Here is a 15,007-nt window from a genome sequence, read left to right on the forward strand (position 1 = left end):
GGATTTATATTTCGGATCATGTTTCATTCTCAGTTATGCTCAATAATCTGAAACAATACTGCAGCAAGGGCAAACAGAAAGCATTTGAAATTGAATTGAGGATAAAAAGTCTGATCTCTGTGAAAATATACCCAGAGATATCATTACCTACATTTTGCGCATCATTTCAGGCAAAAACAAAATACATTTTTGTAACTTCTTTTAGAAACTACTGAAGATACAATGACAAATAAATGCCACGATCAGTCATACAGTAGAAAACAATTGATGTTAAAAAAAGAATGAATCGAAATAATAAGAAATTAGAAGAGGTAATAGATGTTACATGTAGCAGAAGGATGTGCAATTATCTTATATAGCCTAACAGTACCAAAAGTGCAAACATTACAGAATAGAAAGAGATGTATTAAATGTAAAGGTGAGTCACATTTAGTAACAGTAAAATTTCAGTGCCTGACAACTAAGGAAACTTTGCCTTGAATATTATGTATTCATACTGTAGTATAGGAACATGTTAGTAAGTAGAATAGACCTAGAATTTTTTAACCGCCATGACACGCTACTGACAAGTTGACACGGACGAGCAAAACCAAGCGAATGACAAAAATAAATATGTAACATTAAACAGTATCTAATATTTCTGAAAGCACCGTAGCTTTTTAAAAATTATTATCAATAAACGTTGTTTCTGTGTTGACTTTGCTGTAGAGGAATGAACGTGAAAATGCATTTGTGCATTAAGAACCACTTTCTCAGTCTTATAAATAATAAATACATTCTGTTCGTTTCAAATCCTTACTTATAAAACAAGGCCACAGCTTAGTGGAAAGCTACCTGCAGCTTCACACACAATACATTGAAGCAGTCCATTCATTCCAGCACTCCATTGAGATGGCCTGAAGCAATTAGCCCCACTAAGACCAACTCATTAGGAGGCATGAGCTGAATGAGCTCTGCTCACTGCAGCTAATCAATATTAATGATGGATTATTTACAATTAACAATGGGCCCTTAATGGCCCCCTAATTGTTTGTTTTGCTCTAACACAGAGAGGTGAGAATTGCAGGTAGAATGGAGAGAATAGTGAGAGGAGGGATAAATGTCTTCTCAATTACTCAGGCTGGAATGTATGCTACGAGCTGCCTTCAATACAATTCAATGAACATATTTGTCTGAATAGCTCAAACTGGAAAAACGTGGAAAAGAATGTTAGAGCGGTTCATAATTTGCTGTTGCTAAATGTTATTGCTTTATGATTTAGCGTGTCTGTTTTTAACCATAGCGTCACAAATTAAATAGTCCATTTGACTTTCTCATCTAAGAAAATGAGGTGCAGGTTATGACATGAGTACAAAATAATCATATTTTACTGGAACATTTAGAGCTGTAAAGCCTCAAGGGTATCTGTAAGGACCAGGTGTGTTGCGTTTGAATTTATGACTTTTCCTGCTGACGGTTACATTTTGTGTTGGACCAGTGCCCATGCAGCCCCTCCCCCCCACACAGCATTGTGATTGGCTGCCGCAGGTCTCTAATCACACCTTTCTTGCATGTTGAGGTAGCACCCTGCATTTTAAGAAGGGTCACTATACTCCCCTCTGAGGTTTCTCCTTTCCCTTTCTTATCCCCCTTGTGCATACACACTTTCTCAGCTGTGTGCTTGTCTAGGCTGCGGGTGAAGACAGACATCTCCCTTCTCTGTTTATAGGAAGAGTTCAGGCTGGAAGAGTGAAAGCAGATAAGCGGCTTTACTTTAGGAAAATCTGCAGCCAACTATTGACACCAGCAGTCTGGGACTTGGAGGCCTGCAGCCTGCTAAGGATCACTCATCTCTGTTAAGAGCTTGTCCGCCAGCAGCGAGATGAAATGATTTGCGACTGTTTGAGACACAACAAAGATCTCCAACACACTGACTTGCTTTTCAGTTGTTTGTCAACAAATGCAACCTAGGGAACAGATAATGCCATATTTAACGTTGCTGATAGCACTACTGCTAGCTTCCCTCTCTGAGCCTCTTTCCTTAGAACATCTCAGGCATTTAGACTTGCAGAGGGACATTCGCCCAGGTCAGCGATGTCCAGCAAAGTGCCAACGCGAACAGTGCCCGGATCCCAGGCTGCTCCAGAGCTGCCAGTGGGGTCAGGTCCGGGACCTGTGTGGGTGTTGTTGGGAATGTGGGAATGGAGAGGGCCAGCTTTGTGACCCTGAACCCTGGACCGGGTCCACGTATTTTGGTCAGTGTGCCGAGGGACTCCGCTGTAAAGCCCCACGAAGGGACCCCGCAATGAAGGCAGACCCTAAGCCTGTATGTGTGTGCACCAAGCAGGAGATTCTGTGCGGTACTGATGGGAAGACATATGAGAATATTTGCCAGCTACGAGCAGTGCAGCACAGGCTGGGTGAGCAGAAAAAGGTAACAGTGGCACATCATGGACCCTGCAGAGCGAGTGAGTAAACCTCCTTTGTAGCCCTTTCACAAAATATTAAAAGTAAGAGTTTATTGTTGGTTCAGATGCATTGGGTAATATGTGGGTCATTATATCGGGACATTGACACTTTTGATCTTGGCAGCTTTCGAAATTCTTGTGTTTAATTTGCAAGGATTCTGTAAAATATAGCAAAAACAAAATGTAATTTGTAATTGTAATAAAAGCTATACACAACCTAAATGGTTCTCTTGCTTTGTTGTACCTCCCTATGTCTTATAGACGCTAAGTAAGTTTTTAATTTCTACTACTTTAACAATAGTTTAAATGAACTATAAACTGTCATGGCAATGAAAATCCATACATTCATTTATATTTTTATTTCATCCTGCATCCTTCTTGTTCTTTCTCCACGCTCTCGACTGCAGTCTTATAAATAATAGCAAAGCTGCAGTGTACGTGCTGTCTATATTAATGGAGACACACATACCCTAAACAATCGAAAACTTCTGAGACTGCTGATCCTAAATACTAAAAGCTCATTTGTCTTAAATCTATGAAACTATATATAGCCTGCATAAGCTGCTGTTCAGTCCCTCATATTTCTCCTGCTGCATGTAATTCTTCCTCTATGGTGTCATTGATTTTTGTGAATTGATAGAGTGCTCGCTTAGCACAAAACGGACCAGAGCCCATTTTTAATGCATGCCTGTGTTCATTTTAAAACCAACATTAATGACCAATTTTTGTCCTGTATTAACGCTGCAGAGCCAGTCATCACCTATGCTCCGGGTGACATCATTGCTCTGGAAGGAAGCAACATCCTTCTTTCCTGTGAGGTGTCATCATATCCAGTGGCCTCCATTCTGTGGAAGAAAGAAGGAGACAGTACTTTCCTTGCTTCTGAGAATTCAAACAGAGCCATACAGGTATGAAAACACATTTTATTTATATTACACTATAATTACAGTAGGACAATGTATTGATATATCACACATATTATCAGCACTCTTCTCTATAGAGTTATTTTTATGAAGAATGTTTACTCTCACAGCTTCAAAGATACAGATGGTGGAGTCATTTGTGTGTATTTACAGGCAAATGGAGGCCCGAGGCATTTTGAACTCACTAGCTGGCTTCAGCTCTACAAGGTCGGCCCTGATGCTGCCGGGGTGTACACATGTGCTGCCAGGAACACCTTTGGTGAAACTTCTGCCTCCGCAAGATTACGGGTTATACACGGAGGTTTGTCTGATACACACACATAAAGCCATTAACAAACAATGTGAAAGGCCATCTGACTGAGAGAACAGACAATTAAAGTCTGGCCTTCCGAAATCATACACAGAAAAATCTCTCTCTCTCTATCTCTCTCTCTCGCTCTCTCTCTCTCTCTCTCTCTCTCTCTCAATTTATATGTTATTATATTATACTCAATTTAAATATATTGAATTTGCATTTTGACCACAGTTTAAACTGAACTCTAAATTAAAGCCATAAACACATTCTTTTTTTTCTACTGCTAATTTAAAGACAATGTTGGGCTGCTGTCCTGATAGTTTGAAAGCTTATATTAATGCAAGATGCAATACACTTTGTCCTTTTTGCACAAATGTTAGTGACATGCCGTTTCCACTTTTTGCGGTCTGGACTGTGGCAGAGAAAGATGTGCATGAAAATCAACAATGGAAGCCAAATCGATTTTGAGCTTTAACTATCTGCGCCCATCATCTCTGTCTGAGTAAAGGTGAACTTGGTTTTCCGAGAAATCCCACGGAACGGCAGATAGTTTTACACCAGTCACAGACTTTCTCTTGAAAGAACACAGTATTAGTGATGACAGGAGGTCGGGAGAGGACGGAGATGAGTGAGATTTGGATGATGGGGGGTGGAGGGATGTGTGTATTATGTGGCAGGCTTTTGGTGTGACTGTCTGGTTACTATCTCTTTCTCTGGGGGGTCTGCATCTCTACTATCCGCCTCTTATCTATGCCACATGCAACCGACCCGCCCCCCCCATTTGCCATTTCCCGGAATGTCGCCACCGCAATGAACTCTGGGAACTCTTGGCAGTGGAGAAAGGTGACACAAGGCAGACCTGCTCCTACTGGCTGCGCTTTATAATGCCCTGAGAGATTTATTGTTTTTTTTTACTATTACAAACTAGAGGTGTAGAGTTGTGAAATGTTGAAATTCTGAAAAATGTTTCTAGCATCCAAATGAAAGGGTCAAACAGGAGATCCACTCAAATATCATTCACTTCTCCTGAAAGTGCTGTCTCTTGAGCATAGAGTGCTTTTTCGAACCCGATTGTTAGTTTGTCAGAAAAATGTGCGCTCAGTTTTTATCGCCTTTTATGACAACACCTGTAATTCTTACTTACTTTAATCTTTCAGGGTCTCAGAAAGGCAGAGAGCTACCCGAAAGAAAAAATGAAGCTCACAGCACATCTATCAATGAAGCTGAGAGTGAAGATGATGAAGATTTTGAGGGACAACCAAGTGGATATATGTATTGGTAAGATATATATTGATTCCATTTGTCAAATTTATAACTGCGTTCCTGGTTTGCATAGTGTCATCACTTCTGTAAAATAGTTGATGTCTTGTTTGAGCATGTACCTGTTATCTGAGCACTGTAAATAAACACTTAATATACGTTTCTATACTATTCAATTTAAGCTAAACAAAACAGATGGAATTAGCTTATAAAATGCGTTTTGTTTTGATCTCATAGTTATTATTTTGTTTTAAAAAAGAAAAAACATAAAAACAGACAAATTTCTATCCTAGCTAATGATTTTATTTTGTCAAAATAATGCGTACTGTATGCTAGCAGTTTTTTACACACAGCTTTCAGCTTATCATTTGCATCACCATATGATTTATTTCCGCTTGGATTATTAAGTTCACAAGCTGTAAAAAGTCACTTGTGATTTTGTGTGTGTTTACTTGCATGTGAAAATGTATGTGTCTATACATCAACATCTCTATAAAAGCTGAAAAACACTATCTTGCTGTGTACTTACTCTGAACCCCCTCATTTTTTACTAAGTAAACTATCACTGTCTCCATATTTGTCTTCTCCAAGAGAGCCACCAGCCGAGCAAGACACAAAAAAAGCACTGAGGTTAAGTTGTTTGAAAGCTCGGGTATTAAGAGCCGTTTTACACTTAAGAAGTTGGTTTCGCTAGGTTTTCTGTTTCCTTCTACCATATTGATTGATACTCAACTATCAATGCATAATAGAAAAGCACTCAGAACAAATGTGGGGTTATGGCCTTCTAGAGAGAGAGCAGACGAAGCTGTAGCTGAGCGCCATTATTGCCCCATAAAGGATCCCTAGGGATGGACACAGTCCTCTCATCAGCACACACCAAATACCCAATTAAAAAGGAAGACCTTTAAATTCTTCCCCTCTTTCCCGGGCAGAAATCAATCAGAATTCAATCTGTTTCAGTCAGGATCCTGACTGTGCAGGTGATAGCTCACTACAGTTCAGCTAGGTGACAACAGCAATGGGGAGCCAGCAAAGCGGTCTGGTGTTAGTTTTCAGCATTGCTGGCTCCTTGGCTGATGCGGCTGGCTGAGAGGGTGAGACATCCAGGGTGAGAAAGCAACACTGCCCTTCTTAAATGCTTATCTAAAGTTTCAGTGTGGCTTTTATTTTTAGACGCACGTGCCAGGTGAGGGATTTTTTATGGCTGGCTGACAGAGTGCCCAGGTAAATGATCCGTCTTGAACTTTTAAAATAAATGGATAATTTAAAATAAGTGGTTCTCAAATTCATCTTCTGAAGAGGTTAATTGAAAATGAATCCCAGTCTAAAATAGAGCGCTCTTATTCTCCAATGGACGTGCGTTTAATGAATGGATAGAGAGAGAGAGAGAGAAAGAGAGAGAGAGAGAGAGATGAGAAAGGAGTGTGTCTGTATGCTGATAAATATATGTGTGTGTTTGTGTGTGTAAGAGAGAGACAGAGAGAGAGAGAGAGAGAGAGAGAGAGAGAGAGAGAGAGAGAGAGAGAGAGAGAGAGAGCGAGGGAGAGGCAAAAGGGGATAGTGGATGGAGAAAAAACAGAGAGGGAAAAGAGAGAATGCAATTAAAAGATGATTCATTCTCACTTTCGTGTAACAGTATCTGTGAATATTAGAATGGACACTCTTTCTCATGATAGTGTTTGGCTCAGTAAAGCTCTCCCCTGGCCCTCTTTCTCAAGGCTGGCTTAATGATTCCCTCTCCGATGAGAGTGTGAGCTGATGTTGGGATGGGCTAGCAGAACTCAGTTCCCTTGGTCAGTAGCACCATGTGTAGCGGTTAGTCAGGGTCAAAGGTCATGGGCAGAAGGCTGCTAATAATGGACAGCTCAGTAAAGTGCTGGGTTAAGTTACCCAATACCCAGCTTGACCCCTCTAGTTAGGAAACTATTGAGGAAAACAATTATTTTAGTTTGTACAGTCTAAGTTAGCTTTACTCATACAACATGTCTAGTATTACTGTATGTATCTATTACCAAATAAGCTGCATAGATCAGGATCAGGAGTAGTATAACACAATAGTGAAATCTATAGAGATCAAATAGAGATCAAAATCTGTCTGGATGGATTCACTTAAAATGTGTGTGTGTGTGTGTGTGTGTGTGTGTGTGTGTGTGTGTGTGTGTGTGTGTGTGTGTGTGTTTTTAATCTATCTATATCGGTTTCCTAGGATTTTGCTCTTTTGTTATACTAGTAATCAAATAATTTAATAAGTTCTAATAAGTTTAAGTTCTATTCACTGCATGAACCATTTCAAAAAGTCCATTATTATTCTAACAGATGAACAATGATCGATACTTGATAAGTCACATAAGTCTCAGTGAAACCACTAAAATTGCAGTTCTATTGTAGTATTGAAAAAAGTTTCCGTGTTCAAAGTTCGCTCTCCTTTAAAAAGCCTTAAAAAAATCTATTCAGAATAGTGTCATTATTAATGAATTCTTTATATAAAACTTTCCACGTGAGCTGAGCTTGATGATGATGTGATGCTAGTGATGTTAGCAAAGTAGTTTAATTGGCTATATTTTGACAGGGTTTTCTACGTGTCAATAAAAATCGACTAATAGATAGTTAGACTCAATTCGTGTCTTAACTAGTAGCTAGTTAACTAACTAACCGGCTAGTAATGTAGCAGGAGGAACTTATCAAGGTGCAAGTATTGTTTTAATTGGAATAAAGACCATTCTCAGATCATTCTCAACCACTAAAATAGTAAACAATTATATCCACGTTGGATAAAATCGTTAGAGTGTAAAAGTGTCACAGACAAGAAAAGTGATAAATCTTTAATAATAGGCCGGAAGTACGTACGTTGGCCGTCAGGTGGCGCGTGCTGCTTTCGTGATCTCGCGCAAGCTACGTGAGCGCGCGCTCCTTCGGGATTGCCTGGCATTTAGATTGTGGATTCGGGGCGCCCTCATTAAGCTGCCAGTGACTGAAATATGTCTCTGTCTCACTGTGTCGCCGAGTAATAAAGGCACCGAGTTGTTAAGCACAGCTGCGCGTTATTGCGCGCTCTCAGCTGGACGGTTTTTTTCCGCCGGTACTAATTGACAAACGAGAGAACGGAAGGTTATTACTGTCCGCTTATCTGAGGTGCAAATGATTTCAGGCCGCTGAGGACGATGATGTAGTGTTTTGTTTACATTCGCATTAATAGCTCAACTCGTTGCTCAATTAAACTTTTAAAAAGGAAGACAGTCGCACATTAAAGTGTAGCCATGGGCGAATTTCTCACATTTACGCACAGTGTTGGCTAATTATTGTATTAAAACTTATTAACATAGCACTTTAAAATCACGCCTCTTATGAGGGTGATATGGGTTTGGCAAGTGGATGGGATTATTATTATTATTATTATTATTATTATTATTATTATTATTATTATTATTATTATTATTATTTATTAAGTATGTGCCCGCCTTGCACCCATAGGCTCCAGATCCATCGAGACTGACCACAATACAGCGGTTACCAAAAACAATGATTGAATGAGTAATAGTATTAATAATAATATATACTAATAGTGTAGTAGTAGTACTAATATGATTACTTATAACAACAAAAACATGAATACTACTACTACTACTACTACTACTACTACTACTAATAATAATAATAATGGAATGGAATTACTATTACCAAACAAACAAATTAATAAATATTTTTTTATTTATTTAAATTAAACCCTGCACCCTAGACCTTTTATTTTTTAAAAACAAGATTACATAATTGGCCTTCTTTCTTTCTTTCTTTCTTTCTTTCTTTCTTTCTTTCTTTCTTTCTTTCTTTCTTTCTTTCAGCATATAGACTTCCATTTGCAGTGTTGTATCGTTTAAGAATCAGAACTCAACTGAACTGTAGTCTTCTCCCTGGAGAGCCAGTCTTTCACTTAGCCTTTCTTGTGAAGGGCAGGATTTGATTAGCAAACTGATGCAGGTATTTCTGAGTCCTGTTCATGTGCTTCATACGCACAGTGCTCGTGGCAGTTCAGACATCATTTACACCAATCTGTCTCCTACTCACTCAAATACCAGCACAAGCATCTCTGCAACACAGAATTTTGTAATCACTTCTTTGTTAATACCAGGCATGAAAACTAAATACAGAAGGATTCCTTAAACACTTCCCTGCATCTAATCTAAAAGCTAAAAGCTTTAGACTGAATAAACTGAATTATTACTGCTCCCATTTAGGTAAGAGAGAGATTACTTAAGATATTTAAAAAAAAAACATAATATATATATATACTGTATATATTTTTTTTTACTTGTGCCTGCAGGTAGCACTTCTGCATTTATTCTACTGACTATTTTAAAAATTATGAAATCATTTGCTTTTCTCTGCTAAAGGAGCATGGTGACTGACAGGTACATCGAACTCCTGAGAGAGACACAGAAATTATGAAATGTGGGTGCGTTTTGTTGTTTATTGTGTTTGTCTGATCCAAGCTAGCAGATGCTGCCAGTGCTGCCAGACCCTTGAGCGATGCTAGAGGTAGTAGAGGTACGGTGACCATGGTGATAAGAATGGGATGCTGAATCCTTTGATATATCCCTGTCACTGGTGAAAGATACAAAGGAGGAGGAGGAGGAGGAGGAGGAGACATGACAATCACACCTGCAGCTGCTGTCACTGACATAATGAAGCAGTGGTCCAGTCTGACAGAAATCCTTCGGGCATTTGGCCTGTTAGTTTCACCATTTGATTATTTTCCTTTCCTCTGTAAGGATATTTTTTTTTAAATTTGCTTTACTTTTCATTATTTGTTTCATTGTTTTACTGATTTATTAGCATTTATTTAATTTATATTATGTTATTTTCACATATGTTTGGTATTAAAGTAGCTATGCATGCTCACCCTTCAGCTTTTCTCTCCCTGCATCATTTCTACTTTCAATAGATGATTGTGCCTGATGGCACCAGCACACTTTCATATGCTTCTTCAGAGAACACCATCACTTAGTGTATGCTTGGATTGATTTCAGCTCAGGAGTGACAACGGCATGCTGACAAGATGAATTGAATCTGGAAACGACTGTAGGTGATAAGGCTGAGGTTTTAGATACACATGCTGCGCTGCCTCTGGCTTCAAGACACTGCGCTCAGTGCAGGGTAAAGTGATAAATGGGCTGTTTAAGTGTTATCTTTGAGTGAAATAACACTTTCAGTTAAAACTCTGACCCTGTTGTTAAGCACTACTGATTGTTCGTCATGCAGCAAGGGAAATTAAGTTGCATAATTCAAACAGTAATCATTGTTTTCATCCATTTTTTTTAATGATCTCCAGTTCTCATTTGCAAACAATTAACACCAGGCTGATTGCCGCCATACACATTTGGGTTTCAATAGCTCAGCGGTCGCCTCTTCGCCAGCTGTCATATTTCCACAGCTTAATAACAGCAGGTAGCATCGTTGGGAGCGTGTGGGTTATAAGGCATAAAGGTGAATATGTTCTCTTCTCATCATAACAGGACCTGGAGGGGACATCAGAGCTTTACAAACATTGCCACTGATAGCATGCTTCTAGCAGTTAACAGACAATTTGAGAATGTGCCTCGGGACATAACGCAACAATGGACATGTCTCTGTTCAAGACCTGGTCTCAGGGCATGATGAGTAAACAGCAGGTTTATGGGACTTTAGAGCACTTTGTGACAGCCTCCCAAACACTATTCATGACAATGACATCATAACACATTGTCAGTGCTTGAGCAAGTGAAGAGAGAATGAGAAAGAGAACAATTCGCGAACCCAAAAGTGTCATCTTTACAAGGGAAAAGTGATCTAACAGAGGGAGCACAGGGGTTAGAGGGGGAAGCAAGTCTCAATGTGATTATCATTGGAAAAAAGAAGAGAAGACAATGGACGTTTAATGCACAAATGCAGGAAAAAGTGATATTTTATTACAGCAAAAAGGCTTTCAAAAATTACAGGAAAAAGCAGGAAAATGTGTCTGCTATGGATGGCACTAAAACCCAGTTTAACAGGGTCATAATTCACTTAGGCCTGATGTGTCCCGTCATTCACATGCTCAAATGTGCTGCCCCGAGCCCTCACTCCATTCTCAGAAAGTACACTTTTGACAAAAAAGCACTTTGTTGCTATTACTGTGGTGTTTCAAAGAGGAGTAAGAGCAAAAAATTGGCGCTTCAAATTTCATTTTTTGATGTCCCATTCAATTGATTAGCTTATACAGTGAAAAACGACCATGTTTCCTTTCAAAAATGGAAGGGCCTTTTGTTACATGTACTATGCAATGCAACATAATTAGATAACAGAGGCTACATTAAAGATGATTTATGCCAAAGATTATATCCATGGAGATCACTCTCTCCCAGTGTAATCTCATATATCTATGAGGAAAATATGAGATGTCTGCCATGCAGACTTGAAGCGAAAACTTTTATAACTTTATAAAAGAAATGTTCATTATTTGGATGGAATCGTTTTATATTAATTGATATTTGACGTATAAAGAAAACCAGATACTTTTTTTTTTAAACTGAAAAATGCTGCAGAAGTCTACAATGAATATTATGTGAAAGTGTTTTCAAAATTAAGCAAAAAATAATGCAATCAAAAAATTAAGTAAAATAAAAAACAAAACAAAACATAAAAATGGTCATTTGAATGTTCTTTGAATATTTTTCTATTTAAATAAACACAATGCATTATTTATAGAACAATTTTAATACATTTTGTGAAATACAAGTAAAGCCTTGTTTTAACACATATGTTTTATTAAATATAAAACCTAGAAATGTAGCGTTATACTGGGTGGTGGTAATTAGAGAGCAACGGTGAAAAGTGTTCTGTATTTACACATCATAATTGATCAGGCTAACCTTCATTAAACAAATAAATTGTTCTCGTTCAAAAACTGTAGACATTAGCATCTTACGTCCTCACGTGCAGTTTTGTGAAGCGCTCAATAATAGTTGACACGGTGTCAGGATCAGTGTGTATTGCTCAATGGGCCGCCTTAACATTAGCAATAGCATGCACCCTGCGGTGCTTGAACACAGATCACCCGAGTGTAGCGGGAGGATCATTAACCTTAATTACCCCTCTAATCCACTCACGGCTTTGCAGAGTAAACAGCCAGGCCCATTAGGCTGGATGACTGTCAGCCTGCAGGGCCCCATGACTCCTCTGGCATTGAGCTCTGCCTTTAGGGGATATAGGTCTTTTCAGGAACACCATTCAAACCTTCTCTCTCTCTCTCTCTCTCTCTCTCTCTCTCTCTCTCTCTCTCTCTCTCTCTCTCTCTTTCTGTTGTCAGTAGCAACACCTCCCTCTCATTTCTCCCGCACTTACTGATATAAGGCAGGAGGAGGGTTGACACACTCACTGGCATCCCCGATGCTTTTGTTTGTTGTCGTTCTCCCCCTCTTTCATGTACCCAGATGGTTCATTTTGAAAAAGCTGGTTACTGATTCCACCCCTACACACTTATTTGGAGTGCTTTTTGTTACTTCTGCCCTGCAGGCATCCCTGCTCATTCTCAGTAAGTTGCCCTCCCCTTATCCCCCCCTTGCTCCCATATTTGAAACAATGTTCCTTAAAGAAAAACAGCTTCCAGAAGCTGCTGTTGCACCTTCAGCACTTTCTGCCTATTTGCATTTTTGATTAAGTTTGAGATTTGACAAGGTATTGATAATTGCTTATTAGTGTCATAAAAAAAAAATAGCCCTGTAGGACACTATCAGTACCATCAGCATTAAATGACCTTGTGGGACAAAAATAGCATTGAAGAAATACATCGTAGAACAATATCAGTAATAAAAAGTACATTGTAGGACTCTATCAACATTATAGTATTATAGTAGAGTCTTTTTTTTGTTTCTCTGATGAATGATAGGAAATAAAAAGGAAGAGCCATGCATGTAGCAGCGACGATGCATGTTTTCTCTCTGCTTCAGTGGTGTTAATCAAAGCACACATCACAGGGTCTTACATGCAAGTAACCTACATTCATTTGGTTTCTATGGTTCCAAACACCTTTGGTCTCCCTTCACCTTCCTTCAGGTCTACCCTTCATGTATTTCCAGCAAATGTGTTTGTATGTACAGATTTTGCTATCTTTGGTATCGTTTGCCTTAAGTATGAAAAAGGGAACAATAATACCAATGGTGAATTGTTGGCTTTCCTTGGACATCATTCAAGGCTATTTGTCTTGACTCTGGCAAAAATCCAGAATGTTATTAAAGTTTTCCTTTCCTGTGCTCTCTCAGGAGTGAAGTGTGGGCACTGAACCAAAGTCAGGCTAAGCGACGATGCGAGACATTTCATGGCCTATGCTGTGGTTAAGGTCTCACGTCATTGCTGACATGGTATAACTATCTGACCCAGAGATCTCTAGCGACGTACGACCAAGGATCACTTTGGTCACTATTATAAGGTCAATGGAGTTTTAAAATGATTATAACTTTAAAAATGTTTTATTTTGCAGTGAATCACTTGTGTATCAAAGGAATACTTTAAAAAAAACAACTGTGGGTTCATTTCTATAGGAGAAGTAGTGAAAGCTAAATAAAGCTAAGTAAATCTAAACTAGAATGACTGAGTGAATAATACTTTCTAGTAAATAAACCTCTCCTTTTAAAATGAATATTTGCAGAGGGTTCTCCAGGCATTGTTCATTGTTTTCCTCTAAATTTAGACTCAGAGAAGATCTAATTCATCAAAGCCTGTGCGTATTTAATTTTGAATAATGGGAAATATGAAAAGAGATTTGCCACTGGCCATGTAATTCCATAACAATATTCTCTTCTGACTTTGCAGAACTGCGCAAAAATCCTTAGAGGAATCGAGGACTAATGTAAAACCAAATAATGCGTAATCGCAGTAATCTTTCAGTTAGCAAACTCAAATGTTACACTGGGACTGTCCCAAAATCCTTTGCTATATTTATCCTGTGAGCACAATACAAGCTGAACTGTTTTCATCTCTCTCCAGGTCATCTGTCCCTCTTGATCTTTAAGAGTAGTCCCTGATAACCCAACTTCCCCGATGAGAGGCTTTGCTCCCCATGGCACCATCGGTCGCACTAAAAGCGGTCTGGCCTCTTCGAACAACCGGGAAACATTAGCCCTCACCGCTACTGCCTGGCCCAGCCTCTAATGGATCGCTCTCATTTCATCAACCCACTGACATTTAATGAATATATATTTTATCTTTGCTAGGCTCCGTTATCGGAATGCCCAATATGTTCCGAGAAAGAGTCACCCTGGGAGTGTTTGGGCTGGACCAGAAGATCCTCCGGCATGGCACCTGCACACCAATCTCAGGCCTCCTCTTCCCTTCCTCCGCCTTCCTCATGTCCTCCTCTCCTCCTCCTCCCGGCCTTCAATATCACATGTAGATTAATAATTCATGGGCAGTTATTAGGGCTGGTTCAATAGGAGCTGTGCTGATGGAGGACTGTGCAGAGTGAGCGTGCCCGCAGGGAGGGAGAGTGTTGTTGTGTCAGCCCCCATCTGCCAGAATGCAATAAGGAGAACAATGGAGGCCTTGATTCCCACCAGCAGGCCTATAATCTTTAAATGGCTATTAGCAGAAGAGTGCAACCAGTCAATAACCGACAAAATCCTTTTAAAAGCTTCTCTCTCTCTCTCTCTCTCTCTCCCTCTCTCTCTCTCTCTCTCCCTCTCTCTCTCTCTCTCTCTCACACACTCTCTCTCCCTCTCTGTAAATCTCCATGCCACAATCACAATTGTCTCTCACTACCAATCTCTCAGACTGCAGATAGAGACAGTTTGATGGAGAGTCGCTGAGTTGCAAGTATTTGATTGACAGAAATGCAATCTAGTACATTACAGGCTATTCTTTACAAATATGAAGCTGTCATGTTTATCCACCTGTAAAAACAAAGAGATATAAGAAACAATACTACCGCTCTCCAGTAGGCCCAATCTCCCCAGCCTTTCCATAGAAAACTAACCTGCCTGAGATGTTTACTCCATTTCATTAAACAGTGAGTCGGGAAATGAATTGAATCACATTACAGTCCCACAATATGATAAATCCCTGTCTCGTATTTA

General features: G+C 39.4%; 1 protein-coding gene across 1 annotated transcript; it reads left to right on the forward strand.

The window, feature by feature from the left end:
* The first annotated feature begins 1,960 nt into the window (after positions 1–1,960).
* On the forward strand, positions 1,961–14,328 carry kazald2 (Kazal-type serine peptidase inhibitor domain 2). The gene is made up of 9 exons (XM_060885809.1): positions 1,961–2,447; positions 3,195–3,355; positions 3,524–3,671; positions 4,823–4,943; positions 9,314–9,331; positions 9,535–9,651; positions 10,898–11,035; positions 12,371–12,471; positions 14,150–14,328. Exons 1-9 carry the CDS (start codon positions 1,961–1,963, stop codon positions 14,326–14,328), a joined length of 1,470 nt encoding a protein of 489 aa, XP_060741792.1.
* Positions 14,329–15,007: the final 679 nt, after the last annotated feature.

The sequence above is a fragment of the Tachysurus vachellii genome, chromosome 13, assembly GCF_030014155.1.
Source record: "Tachysurus vachellii isolate PV-2020 chromosome 13, HZAU_Pvac_v1, whole genome shotgun sequence".
Classification (NCBI taxonomy): domain Eukaryota; kingdom Metazoa; phylum Chordata; class Actinopteri; order Siluriformes; family Bagridae; genus Tachysurus; species Tachysurus vachellii.

Bases quoted from the DNA above. Each gene is read 5' to 3' on its own strand.
- kazald2 (XM_060885809.1), top strand. From the start codon at position 1,961: ATGCCATATTTAACGTTGCTGATAGCACTACTGCTAGCTTCCCTCTCT. The intron at 11,036-12,370 runs GTACACTTTTGA...TCATGTACCCAG, and splicing joins CCTCACTCCATTCTCAGAAA to ATGGTTCATTTTGAAAAAGC. The intron at 12,472-14,149 runs GTAAGTTGCCCT...TATCTTTGCTAG, and splicing joins GGCATCCCTGCTCATTCTCA to GCTCCGTTATCGGAATGCCC.